The 17,690-nt window shown below is 38.3% G+C and overlaps 2 protein-coding genes across 2 annotated transcripts; one reads left to right on the top strand and one right to left on the bottom strand.

Annotated features, from left to right (window-relative positions):
- Positions 1-5,964: 5,964 nt before the first annotated feature.
- LOC103847198 (adenine/guanine permease AZG1) lies at positions 5,965-9,459 on the top strand. The gene has a single exon (XM_033286335.1). It carries the CDS (start codon positions 7,476-7,478, stop codon positions 9,237-9,239), a length of 1,764 nt encoding a protein of 587 aa, XP_033142226.1. The 5' UTR covers positions 5,965-7,475; the 3' UTR covers positions 9,240-9,459.
- An 82-nt stretch (positions 9,460-9,541) lies between these two features.
- LOC117127147 lies at positions 9,542-11,533 on the bottom strand. Its single transcript, XM_033276560.1, has one exon. The coding sequence runs from the start codon at positions 11,531-11,533 to the stop codon at positions 9,542-9,544; it is 1,992 nt and encodes a 663-aa protein (XP_033132451.1).
- Positions 11,534-17,690: the final 6,157 nt, after the last annotated feature.

The raw sequence follows: 17,690 nt of genomic DNA on the forward strand, positions 1-17,690 counted from the left end.
TGATGATTAATACGTATTTAACCAGTAGCGTTCTAAGATGAATATCATAGAAAGAAATAGTACTAGATCTTTGTTTTCGTCTACTTGAATATTGTATTATAAAATTTTAACATTTATTATAACTTTTCTTTAGTGGATGTTTTTCGTAGTGACCTGACCATCCATGCAACGTAGTAACTTTTGATATATTTATAAATTGGCGATAAATAAGTAATGAATATCTAAGCTTATACGCCTATTCCTAAGCACAAACATTAGAAACGAACAGAAACATAGTTCTCAATATCTCACAATAAATATCTTATCCATATAACATTAATTATTTTAATATAGTTTTTAATATCAAAATTTGATTATAAAAACAAATATGTGAAAATGAGTATTTCACGAATTTTGTTGAATATTTGAATTAAAACTCTTTTTGACTCATATTTTCAACTTTTTCATCTATAAATGTATAAATAATCTTTTTGAAATGACAGTGCTCTAAAAGTAAATAAAAAGGTTTTTTTTGAGAAATATATATTAACATTAGTATTAGATAATAGATCGACAATTGAAAGCTAAGATTCAGATGGTAGTGCCTTGTTGGTTGTCGAAATCATGTGGAAGGGAACAAAACTGACAGCTCAAAATGAGTAACCGAACGATACTTTCACATGAAACTTTCATTAAAAATATCACTTCTTTATTCTCAAAAAAAATTTCATTCAATTCATTTCATATTTTATTACGTTTTATATATTTCTTGTTTCTTTGTGTGGAAATTTCTTGGTTTTTGAAAAAATAATGCTTTTATATAATACAATACGTTCTAAGAAAGATATAATGCTGTTTGATTTTTCTTTTCGAGGGAGCGCCACTAGCTTATGATCTATTTGTTACTTATCCAATTGAAAAGAGCCTAATTAAAGAAAAGAGTATATTTGTAAGTCGGATACAAAGTGGAAACATGTCGAATCGTGTTCCTCTTTACAGACACAAAACTATATTTAGTCTTGGTGGTCGGTATATTAATGTCTTGATCTGGTTAACCTCTAAAAGTATTACCCAAAAATGTTAATATTACTCTTAAAGTCGATTCCTCATTGATGGGTTTCAGATGATATACATAGCTATAAACTGGACTACGAGGAAACGACTTTTAGAATAATACTTATTAATATTGACTATATCACTTACACATATATCTTATCTTTAGTGTCTTTTAGTATATCGATCAATATTTGTGAAGAACGATTCTAGTTTTACAATGTATGAACACACACCTTCTGCTCACTATATGGGAGACCTTGATGGCCTCATGGTTCTGGATTACGATATTCCATCTTGTAAGTGATTTACTGACATATCTTTAGATAATTTAATTTTTAACTAGTACATGCTACTAAAAGCCATAACTCATAAATGAAAATTAAATTAAAATGACAAAAATATATGCGATTTAATTCTGTGAGGTGGAGCCGCTGAATTATGATCGAGAAACATAAAAATGTTTGTACTTTTACCAAAAACATAACATGAAATTGTTCAAGTAGTTCAAATGCATTTATTAATTGCAAATTTTACTACGCCAAAAGAAAAAATGATTGCCGAATAAGGGCATCTCCTCACGTGTAGAAGTCGGCCACCACCAATCCATATTCCAATAAATGATTTCACAAACCAAATACTATGGTATTTATTTTTACTTTTAAAAATGTATACTTTAATTAAGAAATATAAAAACATATTCAAACCTTACCTCATTATGAGGAGAGCATCAGACTACTCATCACAAGCGTTTCAGCCCCAAGCGATCGAGTAGTCTGGTTACCTGAGTCCTCAGGAGAATATACCACAAAGTCAGGGTACAAGAGAATCTTTGAGGAAAATAACGATCTAAACCCTGATTTTGATTGGATGAAACTTGTTTGGAAGCTCCACATACCACCAAAAATCCAACACTTCCTTTGGAGATTACTTAACGATGCGTTACCAGTGGGAGAGTTACTAGCGATCAGGGGCATTAATACAGATCTTCAATGCAAGCGTTGTGGAGAGGCTGAATCCCTTCACCACCTCTTCTTGCAATGCCCTTTTGCAGTGGAACTCTGGCACCAAGCCCCTGTTTCACCGCAAATTCCAGATAGCTTGAGTATAGAGAATCTAAAGGTTTGGTTGAAAAGAACTGTGTTTTCTCAGGTGTTACCTCCTGTAGGTTTAAGCTCTTCACCTGTGATACCATGGTTACTTTGGAATGTGTGGACTGCAAGAAATAAAGTGGTGTTTGAAGGCAAAGTTTTTCAGGTTACTGAGGTCATCTCCAAGTCCATCGCAGATGCAAGAGAATGGGAAGCGGCTAATCTCCACCAAGAACTGAAGCAAACGAAGAAATCTGGCCCGCTGCTGCGGCTCCACTCTGTTCCAATGTGCTGGACTGATGGGGCTTGGCAGGAAATCTCAAAATCAGGTGGAATGGGATGGATTATCAAGAATGCGGAGGGTGAAGTACTCATGAGAGGATCAAGCAATCGGGAGTTTGTTTGCTCAGCCCTTATGGCGGAAGCTCTGGCAATTCGAGACGCCCTCATCAAAGCTAAAGAACTCAACCTTCATAGTATCCAACTTTTCTCGGACTCTCAGGTCCTAGTGTCGGCCCTGCGTTCAGGGTTGGACGTGATTGAGATTGCAGGTGTCCTTCTTGACATCAGGAACCTTGCCACTCTCTTCTGTCCTCTTTCTTTTATTTTTATTCCACGCCTAGAGAATCGTCAAGCTGACTCTTTAGCTCGTGCAGCTCTTGAACGTTTAATTGCTGTGTAAACTCTTTTATTTAGTAAGGAAGTAATTGGTTGACAAAAAAAAAAAAAAAAACATATTCAAACAGATTTTGTCGACTGATACGGTACAAACGATCTGTTTAAAACATTATATGATAATTAAGTCTATGATTCATGTAGATTTTGTGTAATTTTATGATCTATCTGTTTTGTGATTAGAATTATTCCTACTCGTGAAGAGATTACCAAGGCCAAATGCAGGGTCGGCCGTAAAATTTTGGAAACCTGTAGTAATGTCTATGTAAAATTTTTTTTATATAAATTTAGGGGTCTAAAATATTTTTTTTGGAGCTTATGTTTATATAGTTTTCTTCACAAAATTTGGAAACATGTTGCAAATGTTTTATTTAGCATGATCTAGGGCCGGTCGGTCACAGCCAAATGACACATGCTATACTATGGGACATCTAGTACATGTAAACATATTAATATAAATACTCACCAGAATAGGTATGCAAGTATGCATCTTATAACTCACATGAAAATATAAATAGTATATATACAACAAAATCACGTGCACGTCATTTGGAATTCAATTATTCGAATACTTACGTAAAATTATGAATTATATATGCTTCTATCATTCTGAATTCTCTTCATTTTATATCATGAGGTAATGAGCAAGACACATTTTGTATTCGTTTGCTTACCAGTACGTACCATGACATACTTTTGTATTCGTTTCCCTGCTTCCATCTTTTCAAAGCAAAAAGGAAGTCTACACAATCCAATATTAACTGTTATTTGATTCATCCGTCGTCATTTGAATCATTATCATTTTCATCATAGGTATATAAGATGACCGTATGATTGACTTTTTGTGTTCTTCGTAAAAAGAGAAATCGTTTGGAAAAACAGATATTCGTGAGTGGAGACTGCGGAGTATGACTAACGTTCAAACAATATGGCGTACAGAACAAAAGACTGATGTATTGTGTATCTTATACGAACTATAATCACACGCTGCATCAACACAATGTGTTATAGGTCACTCTTTGAAGATACTTAATAATGATTTATAATCAGTTTCATTAAGGTTACGCCCCTTTTTTTTGCTTGACGGTTTCTCAACAATTTATACGTAATAGATTTGGGACTAGTGGGAGAATAAAGGTACTACGGTCTAAGAAAATAGAATGATGTCATGTATGAGCTGTAACTTGTGAAATAATATAGCCCATACAATAAACATCTAATTCGAGTTTTATTTTCTTGTTCAAAAATGTCGTCTTATCATTTACTTTCATGAACAAAATTTTCAATGTAGACTCAATTCAACGAACTATATCGTGAAGTAACTATACGCAAAGTAGATGATCAACTCTCCTATGTATAGTTATTTCTTATTTGCCACTTCACTGACCATTTATTGATATTAATAATACTTTATGTTCGGAATTTTTTTATATCTGGAACAGTGTGACGTCTATTTAGACCATGTTAATGAATGTAATATCTAGGCATGTAAATCCTACAATGAATTTATTTGAAAATGATGATTAACGCGCGCGGCGATTTAAATTTAAGATAAGGATATGTAGTCTAGTAGTAGTTCACTGGGTTGTACTAATGATGTTGAATTATCATTATTTAATGTTATGTATGGAAAGAAGTACGTTGCTAACAGCCATAAAAGTTAAGTTGCAAATCTTTTAGTTTATGTATTTTCTGTGATCCACTAATTAAACAATTAGCGTAGTTTTATGACATTTTAATTTTAAATAGCGTAAGATTAAATAATCCCCTCCAACCTATTCGATTGTTGTAGTCAGACCGATATCTTTGACTTGCTATCAACAAATTGAGTAAAAAATTGACTAACACAACGGTCCACGTGAAAATCTTCTCCTATTATATAATTTAATTTAATAGTCTATATTACATTTTGTAAGCGAAAACTAGCTTGCCAAAAATGCTACCAAACAACCTTTAATTCTACAAGATATGTTGACAAAAAAATATTTCTGCAAGATATCACCATATTTTTAAACAAATTTTGGGAGAGAAAAAAAGAGTCAGCTGATCACAATATAAACGATGAGTTAGGTCAGTGTTGTTCACACTTGAACTTGTAGCCAAGTCTATAACGTTTCCTCTTCTGGCGGTAACCGCACATGTGCATACACACCATAATCATATATAGAAATTAAACAATGGCCGAGTTGTTCATATTGCGTCGTGTTTTTATTCATTATTAACTCAAAAACGATACAAGTTATACTAATCATTTAAATTTACTAAACACACTTATGTTTGGATTTATTGAGTTATAGCATTTTACCATTTATACAACAAGAATGACCCACAATTTGACGTTGTTTAACAAGCATTAATTTGTAATTACAACTACAAAAGTTACTATGAGTCAATACTAAATCTCTTAATTTCGCTTATTCAATATAAGCAAAAGCTACCGCACTCGTTAGAGCAACTCCAATGGTGTTACCCACCATTGGAGTCCTTAGGAATATAATAGATTTTTTTTTGCTTTTTAAATAGTTAAGGATTTGACTCTAAAATGTATGTCCAATGGTGTTACTCAATATGGAATCCATAGCTGATCTATCTATTACATATAATTTCTTTACAATTTCCAACTCAAAACAAGCCATGAATTCAAAGAAGCAGGCAGGTGTTTACCCAAGATACAGGAAAAAAAAAAAAGACAAAAGGAAACAATACGAGTGAATCGAACATGTGACATCTTTTGAGTGGCCTGTCAACTGCTTGAGGACAGAAGGCTCTTGCGAGAGACTACAAACAGTTAAGGTCCCATCTGATGCTCCATATGCAAGTAGATCAGAACTCATATGGCCAAACTTCAGAACAGTAACTACACAAGAGTGAAGGAAAATCACAAACTAAGTCGATTAAATCCAAAAGAAGATGTAAGAAAATACCAGAAGATTTGCATTGGTCGAAGATGCAATGCATTCCCACGAAAGAATAAGCATGTTCAAAACCACCACCACCACGGCGAAAGGAATGATCACCATCACTGAAACTCGAGCTAAAACTCAATCTCCGGCTCGAAACCTGATTAGCACTCCGTAAATCCTATGAATGAATAAAAAAAAAAGTTTACTTACTCTACTTACTCTATAGTTACAAGAAACTGAATATTGCAAGCAAGTCTACTTACTCTACTAGAACTGAAGCTCTCTGCTTCAAACTGATGGGAGAGTGGACCTGGTGAAGGTAACCATCGACCACTGTTCCCTGGGATCGTGACCTTGTTGGGCTTGTTGGTGGAGCCGTTGCAACGCGCGAGGAAAGCGCGTATGTGCTTAGCAGGGGAAGGAGGGGGGAAAGGTCTCTTGAAGATGCGGAGAGGCGTTGAGCTCGCGCTCGCCGCCGAGGGTTTGAATAGGCTAGGCAAAGGGCTTGGACTGTAGAAAGGAAAGCCTGAAGATTTCACCGCTGGAGTTTGATCGGAGGAAAACAGAGTTTCAGAGGAAGAGATAGACTACACGCAAAAGAGGAGGAAGAAGAAGAAGGAGAGAAGCGAGATTCGTTACATATCCTTTGCCATTGCATCTCAAATCCTTCAACGAAACAACAATCAGATAGCAAGCTCAACGGTTTGAAGTGAGAGGTTAAAGAGAGAGAGAGAGAGAGAGAGAGAGCTCACATAGCGACGAGAGATGGCGCCGGATTCGGACTTCCGGGGGAGAAGAATTCGGCGGATTCCGATGTACTGTGGATCTGATTCGGCTGTTACCGGCTGCATCATACAGCTCAGAAACTCGAAATCTTTTGATGGCTTCGGCTTCTCTTCCCCTCACAAAACACATCCCTTTCCCGATCCAATCAGACGTTGCCAGCGCATCAAGGATCAACCACAAATAAATCCTTCACTAAGGATTCAACCTCAGCGTAACGTCAAGTTTAATTATTATTTTATTTTTAATGCATAAGAATTAGCGCTAAGAAATAGCTAATATCCCGCGTTGCAGCTGGTCTTACATTGTTTAGTACAACTACTATATATATATATATATATATATAAGTTATGTACAAAAAGTGATGTAATTCACTCATTTACCTACGGTACACAAGATCAATGCATATGACTCAACTTGCAACACCATTTTTAAAAATAATATTGTCAATAATCTAAAGAATTATTCATGAATTATAATGTAACATATAATCGTATACTAACTAGTTGACTAATTACTCAACTAATTAAGCTTCTACTATTTGACGATACCCATTTGCATTACACCACCCTGCCGACCCAATACGTATTCAAAATCTCAGTTGAAAAAAAAATAACATTCTTTATTTATCAAAACGTCTAAGACACACACTTGTCTTAAAATAAATAAAATAGAAATCTATAATAGTAAATAGTAGTAATACATTTGCAATCCCGAACAAAATCAACATTTAAAAATTATATTACAAATAAATAAAGGAAAAATAAAGAAACAAAATCGTGAACACATGGTTGCATGAGAGATACTTCTCTCCTAAAGATCCACTTCCTCTAAACCAGAATCTTTCCTCTTTCTCTAATCATATCAAATCTCCCTATATATACACACAAACACATTGATATATATATATATATAAACACCCTGAACTCTTCACTAAATTACAAAACTAAAAAAAGTTTGTACTTTTCATTTCTCCTGTGATCTCTTACCAATGGAGCAAGAACTACCTTCTAGTACCAGACCCAAGCCCAAGCTACTAAACCGGCTCAACACATACGTGGGCTCAAGCCGGGTCGGTAAGCGGTTCAAACTCGCCGAACGAAACTCAACTTTCACGACGGAGCTCCGCGCCGGTACGGCGACTTTCCTCACCATGGCTTATATCCTCGCCGTGAACGCCTCCATCCTCTCCGACTCCGGCGGAACTTGCTCTGTCTCCGACTGTGTCCCCCTCTGCTCAAACCCAACGCTCCTACCTTCCCAGTGTACCGGACCGGGTCTAAGACTAATCCAACCGGATATAACATGTAAATTCGATCCGGTTAATCCCGGTTACGCAGCCTGCCTAGAAGGACTCCGAAAGGATCTTATCGTCGCCACCGTGGCTTCCTCCTTGATCGGATGTGTAATCATGGGACTGATGGCGAATCTTCCTCTAGCGTTAGCTCCGGGAATGGGAACAAACGCTTACTTCGCTTACACAGCCGTCGGTTTTCACGGATCCGGTTCAATCTCGTACCAAACCGCTCTCGCCGCGGTTTTCATCGAAGGATTAATATTCCTCTTCATCTCCGCCATAGGCTTCAGAACGAAGCTAGCGAAACTCGTCCCTAAACCGGTCCGAATCAGCTCCTCGGCCGGTATAGGCCTCTTCCTCGCCTTCATCGGTTTACAAAACAATCAAGGACTCGGTTTAGTCGGTTACAGCCCCTCCACTCTAGTAACTCTCGCCGCGTGTCCATCCTCGTCACGTGCCTCGTTAGCTCCCGTTATAACGTCGGCTAACGGAACCGTCGCTTTACTCGCTGGCGGTTCAGTTTCTGGCGATATCATGTGCCTCCACGGACGCATGGAGAGCCCCACCTTCTGGCTGGGCATCGTCGGGTTCGTGATCATCGCTTACTGCCTGATCAAGAACGTGAAAGGAGCGATGATCTACGGGATCGTCTTCGTAACGGCCGTTTCGTGGTTCCGTAACACGGAGGTAACGGCGTTTCCGAACACAACGGCGGGAGATAACGCGCACGATTATTTCAAAAAGATCGTCGACGTCCACGTCATCAAGAACACGGCGGGAGCGTTAAGCTTCTCGGGGATAAGCAAAGGGCATTTCTGGGAAGCGTTGGTGACTTTCCTCTACGTGGATATTTTGGACACGACGGGGACGCTCTACTCCATGGCGAGGTTCGCCGGATTCGTCGACGAGAAGGGAGACTTCGAGGGGCAGTACTTCGCGTTCATGTCCGACGCGTCCGCGATCGTGATCGGATCGCTGCTCGGGACGTCGCCGGTGACGGTTTTTATCGAATCGTCGACGGGGATAAGGGAGGGAGGGAGGACGGGGCTGACGGCGATCACGGTGGCGGTTTATTTCTTCTTCGCGATGTTTTTCACGCCGCTGCTGGCTTCGATTCCGGCGTGGGCGGTTGGTCCGCCGTTGATACTGGTGGGGGTGATGATGATGAAGGCGGTGACGGAGATAGATTGGGGAGATATGAGGGAGGCGATTCCGGCGTTTGTGACGATGATTCTGATGCCGTTGACGTACTCGGTGGCGTATGGGTTGATCGGAGGGATTGGGACGTATGTTGTGTTGCATCTGTGGGACTGGGGTGAAGAAGGTATGGTGAAGTTTGGGTTCTTGAAAAGGAAAGTTGAGGAAGAAGAAGAAGAGGTTAATGATACTAAGAGCATCATTATAGGTGGGATTTATTTTAGGGCCCTTAACTATTATTTATTATTATTTTTTGCTTAGGGACTAAAGTAAGGGATTTGGCTAAATTAGTTGATTATTGGTGGGACTTATGTTGTCCCTTAGTTAATTTAATTTATTATTTTAATTAATAAATAATGACATATATAATATTTAAATAAAACATTAAAAATTAAAATGTAATATTAAAATTGAAAACATAAGAAAAGTACATTTTTGAAAGAAAATACAAACATCATAATAAAAAAAATAGAAAACATAAGAAAATGACATTATTGAAAGAAAATACAAATTATATATTATTTCAAGGATTTCCAAATTTAGTCCATATATTTTCAATCAAATCATTTTTTAAAATATTGATGGACTTGTCTATTCCGAACGCTCGTTCGACGTTCAAGTGTACTCCCGACAGTTGAAGGCATATTGACGGAAAATGTTTCCACATCTTCTTCTTCAAATTCCTCAACGTTGTAATTCGTTCTTGATGTTCGTTCATCTTCGACAATCATATTATGGAGTATGATACATGCTCTCATAATATTTCCTATTTTTTCTTTATCCCATATATTAGAAGGATTTCTAACAACGGCAAACCTAGCTTGTAGGACTCCGAAGGCACGCTCGACATCTTTTCGCACAGCTTCTTGGGTTTGAGCAAACAATGAATGCTTCTGAGTTTGTGGTAGTCGGATAGATTGAATAAATGTAGCCCATTTCGGATAAATACCATCGGTGAGATAATATGCATAATGGTATGGATTACCATTAACATAGAAGTTAACTTGTGGCGCTATTCCGTTAATAATGTCATCAAAAACGGGTGATCGGTCAAGAATATTAAGATCGTTCATAGTACCTGGAGCTCCAAAAAACGCGTGCCATATCCAGAGGTCATATGAAGCTACCGCCTCCAAGACAATCGTTGGTTTTCCAGTTCCTCGTGAATACATTCCTTTCCAAGCCGTGGGACAATTCTTCCACTCCCAATGCATACAGTCGATGCTTCCAATCATCCCCGGAAACCCACGTTGTTCTCCATTATAAAGTAGTCTTTGCAGATCCTCCGGTGTGGGACGTCTTAGGTATTGTTCGCCAAACAAGTCGATTATTCCCGCAGCAAAATTGTGCAAACACCTTCTTGCCGTTGTTTCCCCAATTCGGACATATTCGTCAACTGTGTCAGAACCACCACCATACGCCAATTGACGAATTGCTGCGGTACATTTTTGGAGCGGAGTTAGACTCGATCGTCCGGTAGCATCTACTCCGGGTTGAAAATACTCGACTTCTGTAGAGAGACGATTCACAATACGCAAGAATAATTCCTTGTTCATCCGAAACCGTCGGCGGAATAAATTGTGCGGGTATGTTGGAGTTTCGCTAAAATAATCATTCCAGAGCTTCTGATGGCCTTCCTCCCGGTGATCATTCCAATACTTCTGTAGGAGCTTATTCTTCGCAGATTCTTCCCTCTCAGTCAATGGAACAGGCTTGGTAAGGAGAGTGTCTAGTATTGCTAGCCTCGACAGTCTCTCCTTCCTCACCAAATCGTCCTTCTTCATTTCCCAAACTGTTGCAATCTCAGCCACGGACTTCCCTTTACCCGTATTTCTTTTAGCCTTAGCAGCCTTGACACCTTCGGGCCTGCTCTCAACATCAACGAAGCCTTCGTTGGTAGAAGTTTGGGAATCTGTCTGCACATTCTTCCTCTTTGAAACGCCACCAGCTTTGGGTGTGTTAAGGCTGAGCCACTTCTGTTCAAACCTCAACACACACCAAGCATGTTCAAGGGTAAACTTGTGCTGATGATCAGAGAAGAAAATTTCATGCGCCTTCTTCAGAACGTCTGTGTCAGACTCACCACTGCTAATTTGTCGCTGAGCTGATGAGTATGCGCCACAGAACTTGTTAACGTCATCATTGATTCTATGCCACCTCTTCTTGCAACAACCTTGCTCTCTCGCACCATCCTCTCTTCCATGAGCACTCTCTGCATAATACTTAGCAACCCGTATCCAGAAGGCCCCCGACCTCTGCTCATTTGCAACAATCGAATCCTTCGAAGTGTTGAGCCACGCACTGATCAGCACCTCGTCATCTGCAGGGTTCCACTTGCGTCTTACAGGACGGGCAGCTTGTGCGTCTACTGGTGCGTCGACTGGTGCGTCTTCAGGTTGTTGAGAACTGAAAGCCGGAAATGTATCTGATTCTGCAAAGTTGACACTAGAATGAAAACTTCCATAAGGGAAGTTTTCATGATAAACGCTTCCTTGTTGACTGTGAAGCAGTCCTACGTAGCTAGCGGACTGACTAGGAAGATTACTTGGATCCATAGAAGAGAGTAAGATAAGAGATAGAATGGAGAAAGAGTTATGAGATAGAAGAGATAAGAGATAAGAGATAAGAGATTTTATAGCCTCAAGTGAAGTCTATAAACTCATAATGGTGAACTCCCAACAAGAAATGTCAAATCCTAACTTATTACACCAAAAAAAAGCTATCAACTTTCGTAACAACATCATTAATGTAAGCGGATTTCGTTTAAAACCTACTGTATACAATGTAAGTAAGCAGAAAACGAAGTCAGTGTCTTTAATATACAACTACCACACACAACTTGAAATTAGTATTCAAGTTTTAAATCGTAACAACATCACTTGTATTGAATTTTTTTAAAAAATAAAACAAGAGACGACTTGAAAGATGAAGTGTAGAAGCTACATTTATTCTTATATGAACTATTACGTAAACGATTTCACATATTTGATCTATGAACTATGGCTACGCGGAGACACAAAACCAGTTATAGGATCCAAAGCATCGAAACTAAACTATCAAACAGCTCTTTCATGTTGCTAAAATCAGTTACTGATTTGTTATACATTTGTTCTCGAACCATACAAATACGGAGGCTAGTTTTTGATCTCAAACAATCAAACAAGGTACAACCAAACTCAACGGTTCAATCTAAACGAAACAATCAAACAAGCTACAATGAAAACAATGGTTCAATCTATACGAAACAATCAAACGAGCTACAACGACTACAATAGTTCAATCTATACAAAACAATCAATCAAACTACATCGAAAATAATCACACAATCCAACAATTTAAATCTTTAAAAATCTATACGAAACTAGGAAACATTTGCGAACCCTAGAATCTGTACAATTGTTCTCCAACAACATAGAATCTATACCACTACTCAGCATGCACTATTCCTAAACCCTATAATTTTCAATTTCAGATGGGAGTTAAAGAAAATACCTCGGTAACGGCTAAGGATTGAGCTCGGGTAGAGTTTCAGACGATTTGGGGAAGATGAGACCCTTCGTACAAGACCGGAATCGAACGGAAGTCGATGGAGCTCGGGATCTCGATCTGCGGATCAAACGCAAACGGAAGCTGCGATCTCTCGTGTTGGTGAGTTGGGCTTTCGATTGAGGAGACACGCCGACAGAAACTCAGGTGAAAGAGAGATCGATCTGAAGAGATCAGCTTATCGCCTTCTTCATTTCGTATTTCGCATTTGTGTTTCAGAATGAGATTGACGCGAAGACACAGACAAACGCGACGATTTCATCTCCCAATCCCGACCCGACACGTAGCCTCACGGGACGAGCCCATCATCCCTTATTTTAGGCCCGTTCCACTCATTTTCTTTTCTTTTTGATTTATTTTCGACCCAAATTTTTTAAGGGCCCTGCCTTAAGGGACCCCGATGCTGATGCTTTAATGGACTTGTTAAAGTTAACGACACTCACACGTCTGTTTAGATTTTTATTTCTTCTATTTTTTTTTACATTGGTTTTCTTAGATGGATTATTGATTTATTTCTCTTGAAGATGTAAGAAAAGAAAATGTAAAGATGGGTTCTTGAATTGGTGTCAGGTTGATTACTATCAAACTCATAGATGACTAGTGTTACTAAGTACATCATCACAGCTCAAATCCAACAAAAGACTTCACTGAGAAGGAAGAAACTTTTGGTCAATGCATGTACCATAAAGAAGAAGTAAAAGTAAAAGCAAAAGCAAAAGAGATGAATCCAAAAAGAGTCAACTGGATAGAGAGAACAAAATGACACTTTCCAGATGATCTAAACCAAAAAAAGCCTAACACCACCATGCTTTCCCTTTGCAACCCCAAATGCCAACAGCTTTCTTCTTAATTGCGTACTGCATCAGGTCTCAACATAACCAAAAGTCTTTTCCACTTAAACCAGAATCAAGCCATAAATGTTATTATTGTTATTTTTTTTTGGGCAAATAAGAGACTGATTACTGCTGCAAAGGTTTACATAACAGACAAAGTCGAAAGACTGACTTGTAAGAACAAATTTAGCTAAGAGTACATGCAGTACAGTTGTCAAAGCGAGGAATAAAAGAGAGAAAATAGTGGAGACAAGAAGAGAGTAGCAAGGATTCAAATATCACTAATGATGCCTTCAATATGCTGAGATGAAGCACCTTAGGGTCAGAGTGAAAGTGAAGCAAATCCAAGAAGGGCAAGGGCTCTATCTAACTCTATCGGAGCCTCAACCTGAGCAGAAGGGAGTGGAGCTTCCAGTCTCTCAAGAGCAGGTGACCTACTGTTCACTTGACCTTTGTCCGGTAAATTCATGAGATTCCTTTGAGTTCTAGGAGGACGTTTTCTTGAACTCTGAGAGCGGTGAATACTATTGCTGGAGTCATTGCTTCTCATGTGAGAAGGATATCCTCTAGTATCAGTTCGAATATACTGAGAGCTGTGTCCGGACTGGGCCTGAGGCCCACCCCTAACTTGAGGGCATGAGGAATCTTTGCTATCCCTGTAGTGGTGACGGTGAGATACATCCCTACGATCAGTAGAGACTAAGTTGGATAACAAACCATAGGAACGTTCCCCTGAGATTTGAAGCAGTGGAGGGGGCCTCCTCCTCATGTCACGACGCTTCTTATAATCTTCCAAACTTCTGAGAGTATTTTCTTGATTTATCCCCCTTGCACTGGAATCGATTTTCGCATTTCGCGGGCAGTGATCTCTCTCATGTCGAAGTGAGAAGCACACGAAACAATGCTTCTCCAACTTCTCATACTCCAAATCAACAGAGATCACTTCACCAGACGGAAGCTGTAACGGAAGCCGCATCTCCAAATTCTCAAGACCGTTAACTCCAACTCGTACCCTCCCGCGCTCCACGTCATCATCCAACAAAGCTCCCAACTCTTTCCCAACGGCTTTAACCGCCGTCTTGGTCCAATAATGAAGCGGGAGACCGTGAATCCTAACCCAGAAAGGAACCATGTTAGGGAAAGAGTTGGAGATAACAGGCTCCCATCTCTGGAGCATAAGCATCCAGCGCTTGTAGTGATACGGACCTCTCCGCAGCACGTTCAACAAGTCTTCCTCCGTTTCGAAACGAAATGAGAAAAGCTCCGGTCCCAAACCTCTGCCTGTGACTCTGCCGGGCTCCATGTTCCAGTACTGGATCAGCCAGTCTATTAACCCAATAGGTTTCTGGATGGCAGGGTTCGTGACACGACCGATGAGAGTCAGCTTGTTGGCTTCGATGAGGTCCGCGTTGTCGCACGGTGGTATTTGCACTGGGGGTCGTCTGCAAGTTGAGCTGGCAACAACCCATTTTCCTTTATCTGCTCTCGAGTGTCGTTGAGACATAATAATGCTTCAGACAGAAACTGAGCTAGCTAGTTATCTTTGAACTATAGATCTATCTACAGCCATTGGAATGCTAGACGGTAAGATGGTCAGCATACAAGCTCTTACTAAGAAGAATCTGACGGAGAAGATTTTGCGGCGGAGGGAGCTATGGTCGGGGAGTGGCGGAGAAGTTGGTTCATACGGTGAAAGGTAACCTTTTAGTAATATTGGACTCATATTTTCACTGATCTCGGCTCTTCTAACCATTGAAAGCCCATTAAAAAAAGCTCAAAAGAGAGAAGCACAAGGGTAAAGAGAAAGCAAGCCCGGCCCATCACACTAGGATTGCGCCTATAGCAAAAATAGTCCCTGGCTTTTTCTTTTGTACACTAGCTAGTCACGCCTTGTTGTCATGAATAAGAACCCCTGTGGACCGGCTGTGGTTATTGTTCTCAAGGTCTACAAAGCATGAGATTTTAGATTTTCCAAAATTTCACTTTTCTTCTGATTTGATACGAGGTATTACTGTTTTATTTCACACTAATTATATAACCTTTGGTAATCTGATCAACTAAACAGGGACCCATTTGGCCAAGTTCTTACACAGCACTTGACTCGGGTCTTGGTCAGAAGCGGTGATCGGATCTTGTGATATTTAGCATTAGATGCAGCTAACCTCCTGTTAATGAATGATTGTTCCATTTCTGACAGAAAGTAATATGTGGTATCTATATTCTTAGCCTACGGCCCTATGGTCTATGTGTTTTTGGCCAAACCACCACATAAAAACTTATAGTTTGGAGAATCTATCGACTATCAGTACTGAGCTTTTTCTCTACCTTTATCAACAACCAAAGATGACTGCTTAGGACATCTCCAACCCTACTCCATTTTTAACTCCAAACTCAATTTTGGAGTAAATTCTTCTCTAACCCCACTTCATATTGAACTCCAAAATGGAGTATTGGTTAGGGTTACTCCATTTATGGAGTAATTTTGCCCATTACTCCATTTTGGAGTTGAACTTTTTCTATTTATGAAAAAGTCCTTTTAATCTTTAATATTTTTATTTCATATTTAAAATAATATAATAACATGAAAAATATAATACTCCGAAAATGATTATTTAAAAGTTTACATAAAATATGCATAAACTCATAAAAGTCAAAACTAAAAATAAATAATATAAAATAAATATACTATAATATAATATAAATAAGTGATTTAATAATTCGATAAATTTTTTTCGAAACTAGCAAAATCGGTGAAGTATTATTCAGACGGAATAGATGAGTTTTTTTTAATCTTATGGGTCAAATTTTGATTGATTATATTTGTACTTGTGAACTTGATATATGCACAAACAATGAGACCCAGTACATAATTCAAATTACAAAACTTTGTTTTTTCTTTATGTTCTTTTAATGCATATAAATATTTTTGAATTAGAAAAATTGCATATGATAAATATTTAATTTAAATAAAATACATTATTATGGAAATTTTGTAAACATAAAATAGTTGGGTTAATTGTTAAATTTTAATAAGTTGAAGGTACTAATAATAATTATTAACTAAGTAAAAAAGGAATATTCTTTTTTTGAGTAAAAAATGGAGTAATACATTGGAGTAAAACTCAACTCCATTTTGGAGTTATACCATTTTGGAGTAAAATTTAGAGTAATACATTGGAGATGCTCTTAATACGTTCAAAATCTATTTAAAACCATTTCTGTAAAACCATAAAGTCAAAAAGTTCCACCGCAATATTCAGTATGTAACAACCGTGTTATCTACAGCTAAAGTTGAAACTTGGCTCAGCTAAGAAAAGGATACAAAGGTTTTGTGTTCACACACACGTTAGGACGTTAATAAGATAGTGTAGGTGCATGTGTATGCGTACGTGATGCGTGTGACGGTGAGAATGTGGGGGAGACTTGGGGAACAAGAAGAAAGAAGCGGTCAAAATTGCCGGTGCTGCAGCTTTAATTGGTAGTAGTTGGAAGTGCAAATATCATCTTTTCTGATTTTTCATTATTAATATGTCACTCATTAAATGGAGAAATACTTTTAAAGAAAATCGTTATGCTCAGTTCTCTCCTGTACTACCCCACTGTTTTTACTCGCATGAAAGTGTGTGTAGTAGATGATCCCATACATAAAAATTTACGTTCCCACAAACGTGTTTAAGAGTATCTTATTATAATCGTTGGTGAAACTCGAGAATGTTATTTTAATTTTCAGTATAAAATAAGACCATGCTCTATAAAAATATTCAATACGTAATTCATGAGCGTGTGTAAAAACATTATATAAAATCGATGACTGTATCATGTATTGTATGCTTAATTTCAACTCTCATACGTTTATATTATTTAAAGAAACACACAAATAATTAAAAATGATATTTTAGTTTGACCGTAAACTCAAAGGGACCAATTCTTTCGACTCTAAACTTGCCGCGTAAGTTTTTCCAACTCTCATTGACTTTTCTCTGCTCACACACTTGACACTCCATATATACAAGACACTACTCTCTTTGATCTTCACCCACTTTATATTTCAAACCAAGCACGTAGACTAACTACTACAGCAACAACAACAAAATAAATTCTCTTTCACCCACAAAAAGATTACTGAACAATGGCCAAAGGGAGATCTTTGCTCTTGATTCTTCTTTTCATCTCCATCGCTCTATCGACGGCTAGGATCTTACCAGGAGAGTTTCTTCCTGTCAACTTATCCGGAGAGATCTCTCCTGATTCTAAGGCTGTGGTGGGTTGCGGAGGCGACGCGACGGAGACAAAGATGGGATATTCTTTTATGCCTGAAGTTGTCGCTGGAAAA

Source organism: Brassica rapa, chromosome A01 (assembly GCF_000309985.2).
Source record: "Brassica rapa cultivar Chiifu-401-42 chromosome A01, CAAS_Brap_v3.01, whole genome shotgun sequence".
NCBI classification, from domain to species: Eukaryota; Viridiplantae; Streptophyta; class Magnoliopsida; order Brassicales; family Brassicaceae; genus Brassica; species Brassica rapa.

What these genes read in the sequence shown, in the direction of transcription:
- LOC103847198 (XM_033286335.1), top strand. Translation starts at nt 7,476, where the DNA reads ATGGAGCAAGAACTACCTTCTAGTACCAGACCCAAGCCCAAGCTACTA.
- LOC117127147 (XM_033276560.1), bottom strand. Translation starts at nt 11,533, where the DNA reads ATGGATCCAAGTAATCTTCCTAGTCAGTCCGCTAGCTACGTAGGACTG.